The sequence below is a fragment of the Bactrocera latifrons genome, unplaced genomic scaffold (genome assembly GCF_001853355.1).
Source record: "Bactrocera latifrons isolate USDA-ARS-PBARC rearing strain unplaced genomic scaffold, ASM185335v1 scaffold_1286, whole genome shotgun sequence".
NCBI lineage: Eukaryota > Metazoa > Arthropoda > Insecta > Diptera > Tephritidae > Bactrocera > Bactrocera latifrons.
Window position 1 is genome coordinate 1 of NW_017534726.1, and position 21,670 is coordinate 21,670.

At 30.5% G+C, this 21,670-nt stretch overlaps 1 protein-coding gene across 2 annotated transcripts; it reads left to right on the forward strand.

The window, feature by feature from the left end:
- Positions 1–2,039: 2,039 nt before the first annotated feature.
- Positions 2,040–14,715, forward strand: LOC108978869 (BUB3-interacting and GLEBS motif-containing protein ZNF207). Of its 2 annotated transcripts, XM_018949374.1 has the most exons (7): positions 2,040–2,402; positions 2,590–2,897; positions 2,972–3,236; positions 3,299–3,668; positions 5,469–5,807; positions 12,071–12,197; positions 12,276–14,715. In XM_018949374.1, exons 1-7 carry the CDS (start codon positions 2,362–2,364, stop codon positions 12,386–12,388), a joined length of 1,563 nt encoding a protein of 520 aa, XP_018804919.1. In that variant the 5' UTR covers positions 2,040–2,361; the 3' UTR covers positions 12,389–14,715. The 2 variants fall into 2 exon arrangements, with proteins under 2 accessions (XP_018804919.1, XP_018804920.1); XM_018949375.1 differs by lacking the exons at positions 12,071–12,197; positions 12,276–14,715 and adding an exon at positions 6,009–6,852 and having other exon boundaries at positions 2,043–2,402.
- The last annotated feature ends 6,955 nt before the right edge of the window (positions 14,716–21,670 follow it).

Consider the following 21,670-nt stretch of genomic DNA (forward strand, 5'->3'; position numbering starts at 1 on the left):
ATATAAAACAATAAAAAATTAATTCACAAACAAAGCACGAGCGTAATATAAACKCAGAACAAACCGTTATACCGTTTTAACAAACTCAATAAGCAAAGAGCGAAAAGCAACCGGTTACGATGACAGTTCGACGGTGAATGCTATTATAATTATCTCTTSATTTATCTTACAATAAAAAATCGTGTTTTACTGTTCGGACGAATTATTACGATATGTAATACCAAATTTCTCGACAATAGTTATCTCTTTTGGTCCACTCATTATCAAAAACAAATTTCCAATTTGTCCATGAATAAGTTAACTAAAACGCTAAAAAATATATAGCATATTTATTTATATCAAGAAGATATATTTAAATCTTTTGATAACAGCTTCAAATTTCATTCTATAAGCAAAATTTAAAATAGTATGTATAAATGTATAAATATAGTACTGTAAATATATAATTTAATATTAAGGCATTTTTGCTTTACGCAACCCGTTTTAACCTCTCGCCACCCTTATTCACCAGAGGTGGCCATGATACGATCATACACTTGGGGGGTAGCTTAAGGACTGTGAATGGCTCTTTTACTACGGTGAATGGGACTTTCCTTACTCCCTTGTACCATGGTGCAAATAAAACCAATTAAAAACTAAGAACGCGGTGTTTTATTTTAAAATGAATCTCACATACATATGTATATACAATATTATCATATAATATTACTAATACAAATAAATAATAGTACTTATTTGCTTAATAAATTTAAAAAAGAAAATATCCATATGCATGAATTGAGGAATTTTTGCGAAAAAGAGGAATTTCAGCGAATTGCCTTATCATCACATTATAATTTTAATAATTTTTCGTAAACAAATGTGGTTAAAATGAGTGTAAAATGTAATTTTTAAAATGCAGATTTTTTAGGTAAAAACCTGCTAAAAGTGTAAGGTATGGAGTTATTTACAAGTTTATAGTGTAATTTAATTAATTTGAAGTGAAAAATGTGAATAAAGTGTGTTTAATGTGGTGAAATAGCGTCTTGAAATGTACGAATTTTGCGAATTTTTGAAATTTAAGGTCGAATATCTCCTAAACTAAGCGTTTGCGGTACCTATAACTCTATATATTTTTTTAATCAGGAGGACTTCCTCTTTCCAACGGTACCTTCAGATAGCGGCGGCAAAGAAATCGGAATTTAACAATATTAAGTTAAATTATAATATTTGGAACAATGTTAATTTGAAAATTGATTTGTACTTTATGTTTATAATATAACACAACCGTCTTAATACCCGCTCTACTAAATTAAATATTACCGAAATAAAAATGCCGTCGGTATATGTGTAAATGAGATATGTTGCCCCTTCGAAATTTTCATATAAATGAAAACTGCGCTATCACATACTAATTAGTATTCCATATATTTAAATATGGAGTCTGCACAGGCAATAGGCACTGCAATACAGTTAGTATGACATAAGTTTTATCCTGTCTTAACGGGGCATTAAGATAGTTGTGTTAAGTTATAAAAATAAAGCACATTTTCAAAATAATTAATAAATTTTTCCAAACAAATTATATTTAATTTAAAATTGTTAATTTGCGGTAAAATGACTATTTTGCATGGTTATTGTGAATTGGCGCACCTTCTGCATTGAATCTTTATCATTAAAATCTTTATAATTTAAGTAGAAATTATAAAATCTATTTAATATTTACCTTCCTCAACAATTTAACTTCATAATATGTCTTTATGTAAAATGACAGCTAAAACAGTGTATCAAACGTATCATTGCACGATAATAAACATGGATTTTGCTCTGAGATACTTTTCAGCCATTACAAACAATTTTCTGCGTATTTGTTTTTGGTCCGTTGCACCCAGAGGAAAATTCTGCAATTCGTGCCCCGTGCAAGGGTTTTACAAGAGCAAGAGAACGCCCCTATTATGATTATGATAGTATGAATGAACTCATACAGATTTGGTTATGGCAATGCCAATGGATTTGACAGTTATACGCCATACATTTTTGCCTGTCGAGATGCGCGATACATGTTACATGTAACAAAATATTTTATAATAGTGTTACATATAATATGTGTCATATTTTCATAATTTACTTTAAAACTGATAATAATATATTATCACTCAACTAATAAAAAGATATGTTATTGTTTGAATTAATGCGATAAAATTCTGTATTGCAACCCTGACGATGAGAACGTCAAAACAGAAGAAGTGAAAATATTTTAGTAGGCCATTTTGTTATAAGTGATTTGGACGTGAAAATTCTAAACTTGAGTGTATTAGATTTTAGTGTATATCTTAAAAGTATAATTATAATTTTTTAAGAGTTAGTTTGCTATATTATAAGATGGGTCGCAAGAAGAAGAAGGCTTCTAAACCATGGTGCTGGTATCCTTTTTAAAGAAAAGATAWATTTGTTCTTTGTGACAAATGTATCTACACTGTTTTATATAATTGCGTCAACAGCGTTGTTAAGGAGGGGTGCTCCTTTCTATACCACGTTTTTTTCGTGCCAAATTTGGTGTTACATATTTTTTTAAGTTGCGGATACTTAACATTTTTTGTAAACAAACAGGTATTGCAATCGTGAGTTTGATGATGAGAAAATTTTGGTTCAACATCAAAAGGCTAAACACTTTAAGTGTCACATATGTCATAAGAAGTTATACACAGGGCCAGGATTATCAATTCACTGTATGCAGGTTCATAAAGAAACTGTAGACAAGGTGCCGAACTCTTTGCCGAACCGTTCTAATATTGAAATAGAGATTTTTGGTATGGATGGAATTCCAACAGAGGATGTCCGAGAGCATGACCGGCAAAAAAATGGTGGTAAATCTGATTCTGATGATGACGAACCAGCTGCAAAGAAAAAAGTTGAAAGTACGTGACATTTTGATAGCAATATTGTACTTTGTGTTTTACCAAATATGTCTAAACCGCCTCATTATTTAAAGTACCTTTAACGGCTCCTCCTCCCATGATGATGCCACCAAGCATGATGCAACCGATGATTGGTCAATACGCGCCAATGGGATTGATGTCCAATATGCCGCCAATGGCACCAATGCCTCCATTTTTAGGTCCTGGTGGTATACCAATGATGCCACCACACATGATGCCACCGCGACCTCTATTCCCTGCAACTATGGCTGCYACAACCTCTGCGGCAGCGGTACATGCCCCCATAGTTCCACAAAAGGCAACGTTTCCTGCGTACAGGTAATATTTTAACCATGTATTTTATTAGTAGTCATTGGTTATTTCTATGTTACATTTTTCAGTAATGCCACAATAAGTGCACCACCAACAACCAACAATCAAAGTGCCACAGGAAGTAGTGCTGCACCACATGAGACCTCTAAAGCACCAGCTGTACTTGCTGTTGGAAATTCTAGTAGCATTACATCGAAAATCATGCATCCACCGGAAGATTTAAGTTTAGAAGAGTTACGTGCTCGCAAACCAAAATATCAGAAAACCTACAACTGTGTTGGGAGCAATAATCATAACCAACGGATAACATCAATTGGTACACGCAATATCAATCATAATACAGTTGTCAGCAGCGGATCATCTACAACAATTCCAACAAATTCAAGTACGTCGAGTGCAGCGGCTGCCCAGGCTGCAGCTATATCAAAGGCCCAGGAAGTGAGTTCTTACCATAGATATAGAAATCATAGTCAATATAACTACTGAGCAGGCGAGTTTGGGAGGGAAAGTATAGATTAACACATATAAACACATTACTCGGCACACTAGATACGTGCTTCTTGGTATTATAATAAGAAAGTCAATGCAAATACATTTAGTACACATTAGTGCGAAAAACATAAACATACTATAACAGATAAAGATAATTAGCATACGAATTCGTAAAATCAAATAAAACAGAAAGGGGAAAAACACAAATTATTCCCTTATAAAGCTAAACTCATTCACTGAAATATATATGTATAAATACGGACCGATTATGTAATGTTTACTTAAGTGGGATAGTTCTGCATTTAATAATTTAATTTCTATTTCAAATAACTTAACATGATTTATACAAATAATACATAATACAGACTTATGTATTATTTATAGAATTAATAAATCACTAACACATACATGCAGGAATTAAGTAATCATTTACGTACAACAATTTTCAGATTAAATTAATTTGTCCATATATAAAAATGGTTGCCAGGCATCGTTTGTTAAACCGTTAAATAGTGTAATTATATAATTTGCTTTAATTTTGCAATTTTGAAATTTCGACAAACCTTACCGACGTTATAATTGTTTGTATTTTTATAATTTACAATGCAGATAAAAGGCGATTTTAATTGAAATAAATCATGAATTTTTTAAAATAAAATGCATACACGTTCTTTTTTTCCTATAATCTGGCGTGGTTTTAAAGTGCTAGTGCTTACTCACTCTCATAGTAAGAATATACAAATAGGCTATAAACCATTTTTATTGTTACATTTTTTTCATTGATAGATATTAAAAACCTAACGAAGTGAATTGTTTGGTTTCCAAATGTCATGATAAGACTTGTCAGATTTTAAAATTGCAAAAGTAGAAATTATTYGATTCAGTTCCGTTCTTTTAAATGGTTTTTAAATCAAACAAATTCCTGCTCCGAACTTCTTGGTATTTAAAAAAAAATACCATTATTTTGAATAATTTAAACTTTTTAAATTTTTCACTTGGTTGAAATTCGTCAATTGGCTTACATTAAAAGTTAATATCAGACAAGATTGCAATTAATGATCACATAACCAAAATAAAAAATCAAATGCAGATTTAAATGTCTTTTRTATAAAATTTGTCTACTAGGAAATATTAATGACGAAATGTATGCCAAAATGGGTTGCATATCTTACTGTCATTATTACTATTTTTTTTAAATAACTAAATAAAAAATATTTTCGTGAAGGCGTATACAAATGATGTGATAGCACGCTATTAAAGTTATAAATAACAGCAGAAGTTGCATGTTCAAATATGCAACAAATACACCTGTTTGAAATCACATCAGAGAAAAACTCAACTCAGCCGATAAGTTGCTTTTCCTTGTCCCAATTTTCTTAGGATACGTACAAAACAACATATTTTAGAACTGAAAATATATTACGTTGGTGGTTTTGTAAAGGGTGGAAAATTAAAAATTTTGAAATAATAAGAGTATTAGTTACATTTTATRCAAAGTCTAGTGTTTAAATGAGACATTCCTCTAAATTTTCATTAAAATAAATAATATAACACAAAACAAAGTGTAAAAAACGTGGAGATTTCAAATTTATTGAACATTTTTGAATGAAAGCGATAACCGAYTTGTTAACCAGACTAACCTCCCTTCTCCATCTTAGTAACACTTATGCTGATATCTTCCACCACAACTCATACTTATTGCGCGCTTTCTCTCTCTATCTCTACCTCTATCTCTCCTCTTCGTAGGCTGCTGCAATGGTAGCGGTTGCACAGGTCCAAGCAGCTCAAGTCCACGCACAAGTACACGCCCAGGCGCAGGCGCAGGCTCACGTGCAAGCAGCACAAGCGCATGCTCATGCCCACGCTGCGGCGCAGGTACAAGCGGCGCAAGTTCAGGCTCAGGTGGCACAAGCACAAGCTCACGCTCAAGCGCAGGTCGCTCAAGCGGTAGCCGCGCAACAGCAGCAACAACAAAAACAATTGGAAGATCTCAATCGGGCTGTGATACTGCAACGTCTACAAGCCACACGACCAGGACATCCGCCAACAGCACTTGGCACAGCTGCTGGCGCCACGGTAGGCATGGTAAGTGTCTATAAAAGGGTTTTATATATTTTCCCAAAAATCATTAAAAAACAACTAAGAAGCTGTTTCATTAAAACCATATTACATCGATTTTAAACACCAATTACATACATAGTCATGTATGACGTCATACACGGCTATACAATTAGCAAGATGCTATAAATATTTTTCAAGCTTCAATTTGTTGGATTTATATTTCAGATTCTCCAATATTACACAAGTAAACACCAACAATTTAAAGAATATAAAGTGCCATAACCCAGTCACTAATTACGCTTCTTAATTTGAAATGGGGACAGGGGTTACTTTAGGGAGAGTCATGTGTAGTATAAAAATTGTTTAAAAGTGTAATATAATCTTTTTGTGCATGACCCAAACTATTTTATTTGCATTAAGTAAACTTAGTAAGAATATTAATTTAAGAAATTCATGATATGAGTTGAAATCTGGTTATAACCACACACCATATTTTTTTCTATTGCAGCACTTTGTACAATAGATTTCAACATAACCACACATGAAATGAATTGTACAAAGTGCTACAATAGAAAAAAATTATTAAATTTAATCAATCAGGATTCGGTTATATGTAGATAAGCCCAGAACTTTCCATATAAACCCTTTGTTTTCGAGTCAATACGTGCAAGAGTGTTGAGAGAAGTTGGTCTCGAAATGCTTATATTCTCAATAAAAATTTATATTTTATTTTGAGTATGTATTAAGTAATCAATAAAAAAAATTTGTGTACTTACCGAAAATAGGRCTGGAATCTCCCTTAGTCCCTCTTAACTCCGAATGGCGGTTTTGACCTTCCAATTGACTATACGATATTTAACCCTTTCAGTCCCAAAGTTGCTTATAAGTAACTTCTATGTTTGACATCTTTTAAAAAGTCAAATACATAAACACCTCGTTAAAATACACATCTTGTTGATCAATTTGAATTCGAAGAATACCAAAATTACAAGAACATAACGGTTGTGTCATGATCAATCATGTTATGATTCATTATTCGAAGCGAAGTTGAGCGTGGCGGTGTTGCGAAAGTTTTRAAGCATATTATAAAAAAWWAWTWRRAWWMYTWAAARRWWAAWTTKRAAAAAAAAAAATATTTACACAGTTTAGGAAATAGGAAAAGAAAAAAATACAAGTGATAAAATTAGAAATTATTTTTCTATATTACCGCTAGATTTTTTTGCTTGTGCAATTGCTTATAAGCAACTTTGGGCGTTTAGGTTATACAAATATTAAAATGAGTAAAGCACGAAAAGAAGACATACAGCAGATTTTGAATATAGACTGGGACAAATCTTCTGACAAAGAGTGTGATGAAGATGAGTTYTTGGAGAAGGATTTGAAAGCGCTTTTAGAAAATGGTGAGGAATTAGAAATTGATATACTAAAAAGTACTGCCAACGAAGAAATTTCTAAAAGATCAGAAAATATGGATGACTTTATTATTGGAAAAGATCATGTTTCGCAATTGAAGTGGAGAAAAAGACCAATCGACTTTCAAGATATTACTTGGAAAGAGGCAGAAGAAAACATTAACATGGTAAATCCATGGTWAATCCGTTCCCACGACAGTCGGATCTACGGAAACCRGAACGGACCCGGATTTTTATCCGGCCAAGGACTGTCAACTCGGCAGAACTCTGCCGTTACAACAACAACAACATTAACATGGTAAATAAGCCGATTCAATATTTCAATACTTTTTTTTGATGATGCTTTAGTCAAATCGATTGTGGAACAGACTAATATGTATTCCCTCCAAGGGTCCGGCAGTGAACTCAATTGCTCAAATGATGACATTTGTCGATTTCTTGGAGTTTTGTTGTACTTGGGCGTAGTCCAGTTGCCAATTTTTAGAATGGCATGGTCGCAAGAATTGAAATTAATAGCAATAACAGATTCTATGCCGAGAAATAAATTTTGAAAATAAAGAAATTTATCCATTTTTCTGCTAAGTCGAAACAACCAGATAAAAGCGATAACAATTATGACAAATTATACATATATATTCGTCCTCTATTATCGTTACTCAAAGAAAAATTCAACAATCTACCTCAAGAGGAACACCAAAACATTGATGAGCAGGTCATAGCATATAAAGGTAAGTTCAGAGGTATGCATATGCAATAAATAAAAACTTTAGGTTATCTCGTTAATTGCATATCTTAGAAAGATCATCTTTTAAGCAGTACAATCCTGCTAAGCCCCACAAATGGGGACTGAAAAATGTTCACGCGGGCAGGTTAGTCAGGAATTATTTATGACTTTGCGAAATACGTTGGTGATGGAACTTGTCCTTCATATGGGCTCGGCATATTATCGGACATTGTGTAAAGTCTGAGTCAGATATGAAAAAGCTTGGCAGAGGATCTTATGAAGAAAAAGGTGAATCTATTCTTGGCATTGTTGCAGTGCGCTGGATGGATAATAAGCCAGTTCAGTTATTGTCCACATTTGTGTTAGATAAACCATGTAAGTGTTGGAATGGGAAAGAAAAAAATTTGTTGAAATTAAGAGACCGGCTATTATTTCAAAATATAGTAAACACATGGGAGGAGTTGATTTTGCCGGCATGCTTATGAAGCTGTATAAAGTGAAACATCGCTCCAATAAGTGGTACATTTAAATATTTCACTGGAGTCAAAGCACAGTAGTTATCAACTCCTGGCTTATGAATCGCAGATAGAKATYGCAACTGAGCTCTTAAGCGCTACGCTGATGTTTTCCAGTTCTACTCAAAAGAAGAGGGGACGCCCTAGATCTATGCAAAATGTAGAAACCGACTCAACTCCGGATTCACTTTCTTTCTCAGAAGCGTCTAGTTCGAAACGCCGTCATATTGTTGAAGAACCCTCCAACTTAAAACGATATGATGAAAATGGTCATTGGATAGTTTGGGGAGAGAAAGAACAATGCCGTTTTTGTAAAATCGAAACACCTTTCTCAAAATGCTCAAAATGTGGTGTTCATCTATGCTGCAATACGCACAAGAACTGTTTTTTTATCTTATCACACTTAAAATACAAAACAAACATATATGTACATGATAAATAAAGAGAAATCCTTTGTATATATATTTTTTCTTTTGCATGTATTTACATCACTCAAATACTGCCCTAAACGCCCAAAGTAGCTTATAAGCTACAAGCTTGCTTGTAAGCAACTTTCAATATCTTTTGATCGGATCACACTAAAGCGCTAAAACTTGTAGCAGTTAATTGAGCCATTCTAAGTCAGAAAATCAAGAAATAAAAGTGCGGTCTTGCAAGGGTTAAATATCAATATGCGAARCATCTTAATGAGATGGAATGAACATGTTTTCTGGGCTTCCATATTTCCTTGCAGTAATTTGGAGTGTTTCTCTTATCAGTATAAAAAATCAGCGATACCACTTCCCACTTTTCCCCAAGCACTACATTAGCTTAGTCGTACATTTCAATCCAACTTAAACAATTTATGTATTGAAATAAACATATGTATTTGCTAATTTTTATGAATATGATTGCAATTACTGTAAATTATTTGTATCTGTAGTTTTCATAAATTTTTGAAGTAGGCTTATTTATTAACAGTCTCATATAATTTTGCCATGCATGGAAAAATAAGTGAACAAATATCCCGACAATACTTCGTACATAACTTCTATGTGCAATTATGGACTATAGAATGGCCCAAATACAAAAAACTTTAATATGTTGAATAATGCATAGAGTAATAAGATGGAGAATATGGTTAAAGTAAACCATTATACTGAGAAAATAATCCAGTAAAAAAATTAGCCCATGTCCTTCATAATCTTTGCTATTACTGTAAATTTAAAATTATGTCAATTTGACTTGTGCCAACGGGAATCAATAAATATTCATATTATGTCATGTTTCTAAAATCATTCAAAATTAATAACCACAAATAACGGGTTCTAACTAAGAAAGAGTGTAGCAAGAGTAAGTATTTTTATATATCCAGATTATTTTAACAAAACTCTAATTTTTGGTCGTTTTTAAGTCGATTAGATAGACATTTATATTATTGGTTATGTAGGCCTACAAAAATATAAGAAAGGTTGTTGAATAGTTACGATAAGAGACAAATTTTTCCACTAAAGATTATGCTGATACTTGTTGTTTTATAACATATCAGATGTTTTCTTTAAGTGGCTTCTAAAAGCCTTTAGAATTTTAAAAAAGAGTTGCTCATTCGGTGTATTTATCGCCCATTTCCTTTGGTATTAATTATACATAATATATTATACATAAGTAAATGTCCATAAACTCCTTTTACTGAAAATGCTATAGGCTATTACCTTCTAATAGAAGTACACATACTATATTTTCATTTAGCAGACTTTTAAGATTAATCTAGGTTTTTGACAACAGTCTAAAGCGATGTGTCAGAACACAAGCAGTTTGAGTGTACAAATAAGCGAACAGTCAAAGAAATGTTTGATATTGAAATAAGATAAGTAACAATAAATTCATTAAAAGCAAAGAAAAGATAATATCATGTAAGTACAATTTTCACAATATTAGTATATATAAATAAATTGTCGTAATAAATAGTTGCTGAGTGGGTTGGTTGATTAATTGATATGTCTTACAAATATCTCAGTGTTATTTTTTCCGTAAATTACAATAGTGATGGGGCATTTAGTGTATTTAATGTTTATGCAATTACAACAAATTTTGCGTTTACCATAAACTTTATTATAAATAACATAGAATTTAAGTGCAAGTGTAAGACCAAAATTATCCACACCTAATTAGATAAAATTTAAAAACTCAGTATTATGTTAATCAACACATACTTACCTACTGAATACTAAAGTGATGTCAGTAATATCTAGCTTCTTATACACAAGTCTCAACTGTTTTCCATTTCTCATTCCCTTTGCATTAAATCTGTTAACTCACGCTCGTTATTCAGCATTGTAATCCCACATCCAATCCACATACTATATGCAATAATCTCACTTCTCTTAATTATCTTGAAATTGTATTAGTTAAAATTACTCAAAAGAAAAAATCTAAATAAGAATGATAAAATATCTCTTTTCGGAAAGCGATTAACTTAACGTAGTAATTATATCAATTGGGGTCTAAATGTTATTATTTAAAACAAAGTAAATAAAAATGGCAAACGCCAGTTACAAATAAATAAAAATAAATTAAATTATTATTTCCTTTGTTGACAACATTCACCCATAAGGATAGATTAAAATACTTTGGAAATKTTATCCGAATCCCCTTTTTCGGACTATCTGGAACTCTAGCAGATAAAACATTAAAAAACAATTAATTTACTAAATAAACATTCGAAAGAAACTGTAAATTTTATAATTAGTAATTAGTTTTATTACATATAATTGAAGTACAGCACATGATAAAAGTTGTGCAAGATTGGGTTTACACACATAAACTTTTCTTGATCGTTATGAAAAAATTGTCCTTTGGTGTTGCCAATCTTCACGAGAACCCCGGCCGGACAATTTTCTGCATTCCCTTTCATAACTTCTATTAATTATTTAATTATTAATTTTCTTTTTAATTATTTTTTTTATATTTTGCATATTAAATGATTGATAAAATTAAAATTTGTGATCGTAATGTAAATTCTCAATAAATACCAAGTGCGATTGAAACAATGGAAATAATTTGACGATGAAAAGAAATGCCAAAACATTACGAGTTTGCGTAACAAAATTCGGGTGTAACCCAGGCTAACTATCAGATGATATATTATATCATTATATTTTTCCCACTAGTAACATATTTATGTATGATATCTTTAATGCAATTTTTAAAGCTAAGTTTGATCAAAAGTGATTTATTCAATTCAAATATACGAAATTTTTGCAAAAATTTTTATATATAATTAGATTGCATTAGGCATATATTCCGCAAGAGTAATATCGTTAAGCTTAGTGTAAAAGTGAGTACGCGAGAAAGTGAGTAAAAACGGCTAAAGTAAGTACGTTTTTCTATTATTCTTCTATTACCAAAACGCCTTTTATATTCATTGTAATGCGAAACAAAAAATAAACAGTACATTTATATTTTATACGCCACCACTACTCTATATAATACATAATTTAATTAATAAATAATATAAATAACGTTAGATGATTTTTGTGTAACTGAAATGTGTGCGAGGCCGTTGCTTTCGCTCTGTCAAATAACCAATTGAATTCGTTGATGTATTATTTCTTATCTTTATCTAATTTGTTGCTGTCATTCTGCGGTGCTCTGTAGATGCCATTACCAGGACAAATGCAACTGATGCAACCGATGCTACGTCCCGCCATGCCTTTGGGACCACATACTCCCCTACTGGGTGGTAATATGTTGCGTGCGCCTGGTGGTTTGCCGGGAATACCAGGTTAGTGTATATATATTCAAATAATTTAAAGTATAAATTATGCCTAGTAATATAATATTTTTCTTTGCTTTTATGTAGGTTTACTACCAATGCAAGCTATTCAGATACCACCGGGGATGCATATGCCCGGTATGGGTGTCATGTTACCGGCAGGTCATCCTGTACTGCAAATGATGCCGAGGTTTCGGTGATCCGTTGCACAATATGCACCGTCATCACTTGGTTTGGCAACGGCGTTGTTAGGAATGCGGTTGCCGTTATTATATCCACCAGAAGAATAAATACGGAATAAGCAATAATGCATTTAGCATCGCCTMAAATAAATTTTAAGTTTAAAATAACTAAAGAATATCAAATGCTATACAACAAATAGACATCACATGGACAACCAATGCAGTGAATATTATAAGATGAGTCGATATAAGGCAAACTTATTACACAATGAATTAATGAGCACATTATCACCCAGTAGCGATTATAATAAAATCGAACCACTCATGGAGCAAATATGGCAGTAGAATGTAACCCTTRTTATAAAAGGAGCACAACAAAACAACAACGACAAGAACTGTAACAACAAGCAAGTTCAAATTCCTTTAACTATTCTTCATATTTACTAGTAAACTTACTTTTAAATTATCACTATTTAAAAGTTATTATCACATAAATAGTGTACTTTTAAGCAACATTGTTGTTACAGAAAACAACTTTGTACTTATCTTAGTTCTTCTATATGCCCTATTTTAACCAAAATCGTATCATCACATCCAATAAATATGCCAGTACATAAGCAACCATTCAATCACCATGCCTGCTACGAAAAGAATATGGGGGTTAATGAGCACTTATGAACATTGGTATATTAAACTAAAGCACTGTGAAATGCGTTTTGGTGTAATGTGGTGTTTAATTATAGGATGTTTGGATTATTCAGTGAACCCATTTTAGTTTTAACTCCTGTTTTTCCAAGCTATATACGTGCTCATTTACTAAAAATATTTGTTTATTTTGTTAGTTATCTGCGAATATTCAATTTAATGTAAAATAAGATATGTTTAAAGAAAGTCATTTTAAACCAATCAATGAAACACAAGTAATAGATTTAAAAGAAAACGTAAGTTTTTTGCAACTCTTGTACATTGTAAGTGATTATTGTTAAGTATGAATGTGTCTTATAACGTATGCACTCATATATATTTATTTTACATTTGAATTGTCATGACACAGTGAACATAAATTTATTTACTATTAAACACAACATTTACATTTATCACGTAGATACTGTCTTTACTAATAATTTCTAATAAGCTTTCTCTTTTGCTCTATTTCTACTTTAATTTTTGTCATAAAAGCTAGGGGGTTTATGTTTATATTAATGTAATTATTAATCGTACATATACCATAGATTAGCTTTTTAACATTCATTGCCCTCTTACAAATGTATATTTTTTATATGAATTTCATTTCCTAGCTTGTGCACAAAATACATATGTATATCAAACATTATTCTCGAATATGCTCCGGAACAGTACGAGGTAGGATTATTACATATGTTTTTTGTGGTCTTCATTAAAAGCTTATTATATATTATTATAAGTATATATACATCTGTATATATAGAACCATTTCAAAAAGAAGTTATATCCAGGGACAGAAAATAACAGTTGTTGTATAATTTTTTCCTAAAAAATCATTATGAATCCGATCCATATGTACGTGTATGATGTAGTAGCAGAAAATTTTGTTCTTTTGAGAAGTACACAAATTTGTCAAAAACTCTTAAAATTTGATTTTTATTTTTTCCTCATAAAATAATCGTTATATATTGATTTTTCTTTTTCGCTTAGAAAATAAGAATTATTTCATAACTTGTATTTATTACTTACAGAATAGGAGATATGCGGTGGCTGTAAGTATGATTCAATTATATAAGGCTGTGATGTGTCGATAGCCCAAAAATAAAAWTTTTTTTWAAAGTAATTGGATCCATAAGGCCAGAATGAGCCGTTTTCTTTTCTATGGTTTTGTTTTTATGATTCAAAACAAAATATGTCATAAATTTCAACTAATGAAAATGCGTTTTTTGGGTGATAACTGAATGGGAAAGTTTTTAAATTACATAAAATCATCAGAATGTAAGCAAATAAAGTTAACTAATTTTCACATTATGAATACAAAGAGTTGAGTTGTTTTACCTTGACACGCTATTACTTTCATATAGCAAAGACAAGTACCCATACTCTTCAACTCTTATTGAGCAAGAGTTATGAAAAACTTACCGCATAACCATGATTCAATTATATAACGTTGTGTCGATAGTCCAAAAACAACAATCTGTTAAAAATAATTCGATCCATACTAACAAAATGAGCTATTTTGTTTTACATTGCTTTGCTTTTATGATTCAAAATTTAGTTCAAAGATTTAAATTAATGAAAATTCAGTTTTCGAGTGATAACCGAATCCAAATAACAGTAAGTCATCAAAATATAAAAACTAAATTCATGAGAAAAAAAAATAAAAATCAAAATATAACTATTACTTAGGAAAATAATATTTATTAAACTTAATTTTTTTGCCCACTTCCTCATTACTGTTATGGTCCCTGGTTATATCATTTTTAATGACAAAATGTAGAAACTTTTGGAAATCAGTTTTTGCTTGAAATTTCTCTCCCAGTTTTGATTTAAATACCTTTACCGTGAACATACTGAAATTTTTTGTTCACATTTTAATAAAAGTGTTAATTATATTATGATGTAATTTCTTTTATTATATACAAACAGGGTATATTATGTTGGCCAAGAAGTTTGAGACACCCAGAAGGAAGGAGACGTCGAATATTCTATGAAATATATAGTCTATTTAGCCATGTCCGTATGTTTGTCTGTATATATGCGAACTAGTGTTTCAGTTTATGAGATATCGATTTGATATGCTTACTCATATTTTTCTCTCCAAAAAGCTGCTCATTTGTCGGAATCGCTGATAGCATGGAACTGCCAAACAGACTGAACGATCAAGGCCAAGTTCTTGTATGTAAAACTTTTTTTGACAAGATATCGCCACGAAATTTGGCATGCATTATTGTCAGAAGTAAAGCTACAATCTTCTAATTAATTTTATTAATGAGAATTTAAAAATTAAAATTTCGGCGGTTAAGAGAGTTTATTTGTAACACTTTTATTATGTTAATATCATATGTTTAAAGAAAGTCATGTCCCTGAAGTACGATACCATTTTCAGCAGTATTCATTGTTAACTTTGTTTGCAGCCGCTAAGTTTAGATGCGTGTTTATGAGCTTAGCGATTTTTGTTTGGATCATGTTATTGTTCGTGAATTTTTAACCARATACAATACTTTAATAATTCCCCTATTTCCAAAATGAAAGAGAACCTTAAAGAGATGATATTAAAAGCACATCGCTGAAGGACTAAAAGYTATCCCAACAATCGAGTTTCATCAATGATTGGAAGAAGCGCTGGTATAAGTACATAAATCGAATAGGAACTATTTGGTAATGTAGACAAATGAATAAATATTAAAAAAAAAAAACGAATTTATTCAAGGGTGTTATAGAATAGTGTCGTTAGTGACACGAATTCAGATATTGGTTTGATGTTCGAAAGACAAATTTTATAGGTTTTGGGTATCACGGAAACCAGTTTTATCGGTTTTGTTATCAGTAAGCAAGAATATAGTCACTAATAGATTTGAAATGTAAGTTAACAAATTAATTCATTTTATTGTTACGTAAATACCAAAATCCAATTAAATATTTGACACCATTAAAAACCAGAATTGGTTTGTAATTCTGACAATTAAGGAAATCTGGATTCCACAACACTCTATTTTTTAACTAATTAGCTGAATTATGAATTCGTACGAATACCCATAGTAAAAAACTTTTAACTTTGTTTACATAATTACGTAGTAGTGTGGGTATAAATGATGTAAACCTTGTAACAAAATTTATTATACGTTTATTTAACAAAACTTAGCTTTGAAATTATTTCAAACTTCTAATTTTACTTTTAATTTTGTTTTATTACTATTTATTCTGTTTTTGTTTTTTAAGATCATTTTCATTCAGGTTTTGGTCGATTGAGGTCTGCAATTAATTAATTAAATAGTTTTTGGTAGAATACTGACCAATATCTATTAACCAACAAACAACCTAATTGAAAAAATAAACTAAAATATAATATAAAAAACTCACGAGAGAAATAATCTAGCCACGGTTTGCAAATTCTGAGTAAGCGATCATTTTATGTTTCTTAACCATACTTTTAGTTTTTCGTAATATTTGTAAGCACGTAAACATTATTATTTGTACACTTAGAAAGCCTGCCTAGAAAGCATATGCTAATAAATGCACATATCTGATTTTATAATTAAAATTATACCACAAGAAATTTAACCTACATACATATTTACATCTGTATTTACATATGTGTGCATGCACATACATATAGTGCATTATAATCAAAACGTTAAATGGCCCCGTTGGTTTATTCGCTTAACGTAATTGAGCGGCTTTCAATATACAGGGTAACTGTACGATTAAAAAACRTAAAAATACGTAACTTGATGTTAAATTTGTATTAAAAACTTGTATGTACCTAMATTTTTTCCGTATTCTGAATTTAAATTTCGATAATTTTATTTCATATACATAGATAAAAGAGATAAAGATCGGTACTTGATTTTAATTTTTACAGGGAAATCTCCAAGTAAGTTTAGCCTCCATATAATTATTTATTATACTACAATATTTTATAAATATCGTTTCACGAAGATCAGTAAGTTCACTGTATTTTGTAATACATGTTAAAGTTGCTTATACTTAAAATACAGCCATACCAACAAGTAACCGGAAAATCAGGTATTAAACGTAAAATATATCTTACATTCTGTGTCTGGTATAACACCAAAAATATGGTTTGGGATGGAAATTATCGACAGAAATTGGGCTAACATTGTAAACTTTAATTTAAATTTTTTACTGCACGACTAATGACTTTGTATGGTGCTCTGAAATTACGCTCATTAATATCCATATTCGTTTACTATTTAAAAGGTWTTTATCTTAATTGGAATCAACCTTTAAAATAGTTTTTGTTCTATATCTAGTCTTTTTTCTTTACATATGCGTAAGTATGTACATTACTTTCTGGTGAACCAAGTTAGAGGATGCAGTATATGCATATGAAGTTTAGAATTTCTTCGAAAATCATTTAATTGTCATTGAAATAATAAAATATTAAACATATTTTTACTTTTGATTAAAACTCAGTTTTGCAAATTACTTCTCTATTTAAAGTTACAAGCATATAATTTAGACAACACCGTCTTGAGAATTTTTTTATCTTGATCTTAAAGTTTCAAGATCGTTTGGCTTTTTAGAACTATAACTTTTCTATTCTGCTTTTTAGATATATTCGAAGTATACCACTAAGTAATTAATATAAAAGTTTCTATCTTAATTATATTTTTGTTACATTAACTAATCTTCGATTCTGAGWAATTTGAAAACATTAAAGTATAACAGTGATAAATTGCACATATTCACACATACTATGTATATATCTTTTCATAGAACTCATTGGAATCCATACATATAAGCAATCGTAGCATCATGTACAATAAATTATATGTATATATTAACATTTCCATCAAATTTTTAACACGCATTGCATATTATTAGAGTTTTCGACATAATGAGTGAGGTATTTATTTCTGTATATACTCATTCATACTTATTTCACATCTAAATGAACCATATACACATAATATTAATTACATATATCGAGTGACAAGTGATTGGTTCGCAAAAGTTACCAGAACTGTATTCCATAAAACATTTATTTAATTGCGGCCGCGCAAAACTGGTGTTGGACTCTTGACTCGCAGTGGCTTATCTTGGGCAAACAAATGCATCTGGTATGAAGTTATGCGAGGCTTGGGTACCTCAAYGCAAAGCGGAAAGGCTTGAGAAAATATTGAATTAAAATATATACATATATATGAATCAAAGAAGGCTAGTCATTATATTTGTACAATAAAATAACCGCAAGAATTCTTGGTGAATGGTAGCTTAGCTTATTATGGTAAACTCGAAAAGCTGTAGGTGGTTAACATTTAATTTATTTTTGTAATCTTAAAACTGATAACTTATTCTAATKTTTTTTTAAGTTGTAGAAATTAATTTCACTATTCCTTTCACCATATTAATTTATAAGCTCTTCTTTGAAAAACAATCCGCTTGCGTTGGGCGACACATGAGTAGTTGGTTGCGTTCGCTCTCTTTTTCAAAACACCACTCCTCCGTATATTTAACATGTATTTCTGTTATAATATTAGTTTATAACAATTTTAAGATAATATTATATTAACTGTTTTCGTGAGATGATTCTGCTGCTTGCTATGTTATTGGCGTAGTTAGCAAGGTTGCTTTGCGGCTATGAATATGAAATAAAATAATAAGTAAATATTTGATTGTTTCCTCCATACACGTAGAAGGTTAAACCCCGTTCAGTGAAAGAAATATTAAAAAAAACATATGCCACTCATGGTGAGGATCATAATTTTTAACTTTGAATGAAAAATTTAAGAGAGATTGACGACTTAATATGCATTATGTGCTATAAGAATATTTTTTTATTATTTCCTTCCCTGAATTATTAACATTAACTTTTCTATCCGACTTTTCAAGATGTAGTTTACTGAATATGGCGCAGTGAAATTTTTAATTAATATTTTTAGTATTTATAGTATTATGGGTGTATTTTTTTAATAAACTCTTTTATATTGCATTTATTCCGTAATTAATATTTGTATGTTCAAACCTCTATTTTTCCTAAATTGTTTTTCCCGACTGTGAGAGCGAGCGTTCAATCGAAAACGTGTCACATCAATTTTGCTGATTGAAAAGTCCCTTGCAAAAGGTGCGTGCGCATGCAATAAATTTTTTTTGTTGTTTATATTGTTTGTTGCATGCCACCGCTAGAGCAGGCGATGTGCTAGCGCACATCATAGTCAGGTCCTGGGTAAGCCCAACGGGCAGGCTGTTGGACTTTTCGGTCCTTGTCACTATTTAAGTACTCCGGTCTACTTTTTGTTCATCACATGAAAATTTAACATTTTTAACATTATTTAAGTTTGTGGAGCTGGAGTTTTTTTCAATTGCTGTGCGTACCAATCAACTGATTAAAAATAAAACCGAATACAAAATATGGAATGTATACAATCGTTTATATTTTCTAGCTATAGTTGTATCGTGTAAATGCATCACAAGCAATTATGACTAAAACTACAATTTGTTAATTTGTGAAGAATACATAAATGTTATAATTGAAATATGCAACACTATTTTACTATATTATATATTTGTGTAACTAATAAATGCTTATTTAGGAGTTAAGTATTCAGTTATTTGGAATATAAAACTATTTCGCAGTTTTAATATCTTGGAGTTACACCCTTCAGATACTTGTGTACTTCCATAGCTAAGAGTGCACTTGAAATATTAAAAAAGAATTTTTTTTTCAAAAATTTGCATAAAAAAAGTGAAATTCAAATTAAAAAAAAAATAATCTGCACTCGTTCACATTTGTTTTGGAGGTTTTACTGTGTTAAATTCAATTAAATAACCAAGTCTATAACTTATTTATACTATTTTTTCGAATTATTTATCATAGTTTTTAGTTTTAAGAAGGTTACTGTTTGCAGGCCTCTCTGTTTGATTTTTTCGCATAAAGTTGTAGCTAAATATTTTATTGTTATATTTATACATATACACTTATGCATATTTCAATGTTTATATATTGTATTAAGTTTTTATGTTTTTCATTAAATATTCTATATTATATTATAAAAATATGTACAAGCTTTATTCTATTTGAAAATTGTATTATATTATTTTCTTTTCAATAAGTTGATAATGAAAAATAAACAACAAAATTGTAAATTGTGTAAGCTTTTTTCTCTAGAACGTACATATATCTCACATAAACACGTTCATGTTTCACGTTCTGTGAAACCTCCAAGGACCGGAAACTCATGGTTCCACTATTTTTACTGCATAAGGGCATGTATGGACGAATAAAAATTTAACTAAAGAAATGTATGTATATTTCTTAAAGAAATAAGATTTGTTAGTAATTTAATTTAGGTATTTACTTTTTAGATGGATCATATTTACAATAAATTGATTTGTGTAGATACATATTTATTTATGCTTGGGTTTTAAAAACTTCTTTCGCCATAGTTTGTCGTAAMTTTTCTTGATTTTATTTTCTAAAACAGTTTTCAAGATAACTTTCCAAAGTTTTGGCGTACTTGAATCCAGTAACGTCATCTTTAACGAATTTTTTAGTGCGGCGAATTTGTTCCATGAATATGATTTAATTTGACCCGCGTTCTGGGTACATACAGTATACGACAAAAATAAAGCACATTGAATTTTCTTTAATTATAATTAAACAAATTAATGAAGGTGATTTTACAAAAAAATGTAGCGTCAAAAAGCAGACTTAAACAGATTTCTTAATTGCTTTTAGAACAACACAAGACCACTTCTTTTACCACGACAAAGTTATAGTATATTTATAAATTTAAACATAAAATTAAATAAGTACGTAAAATTTTTAGATATTAAATGGTGTTTAATAGTGTGATGGTGGTTAATACCTTGATTTTTTAAAAATTCAGTAAGACGATTAGAAATTGACTTAAATAATTTTTTTACTGTATTTTTTCGAAAGCGCTCCCCGTTTTGACACAATGGCATTTTCAGTTCCTACACACCTTACACTAGGGTTTATTTTCTGCCACTAAAATTTTTTGTCCCCAAAGAAGGATTTGACTACTCTCGCAGAATGCACAGCTGCATTATCTTGCTGGAATATTATACAGCATTCTGTAAAAACTTGTCCCGACACACGGCGCCATTTTTCTTCCATTTAATGACCTTCAGCAAGCTTCCATCTTACTTCACGATGCTTCGTTGAAACAACTTTGTACGTTTTAAGGTATTGGATATTTTCTAAATTCTTTGTACAATGCGAACATTTATTTTTACACCAGCTTTTTCGCGATTTGTCTAGCTGTATGGTGACAATTTAAGCAATATTAACTTTTGCGCTATTGAGCAGTTTTCAATTATAATTATTGTTTTACGAAATAAATACCGTTTTTCATTCAGAAAATTAAAATACAATTTTTCAAAARCTAGCTGATGCTTTATTGGCGGTTAAACAACAACTAAACACAAATTTACCATTATTATTTTGACGCGTCATAAAGAGTAATTTTCTTACACAGTTGTTGCCTTATTTAACGAGTGATTCGGTACTGTGATACAGTCACAAGTCTCTTAAATTGAGATTTTCAATTAGATAAAATTTTTGTGACTTAAGACGATTTTGTAATTCAGTACGTGACAATTACAAATATTTCTCAACTAAAACGA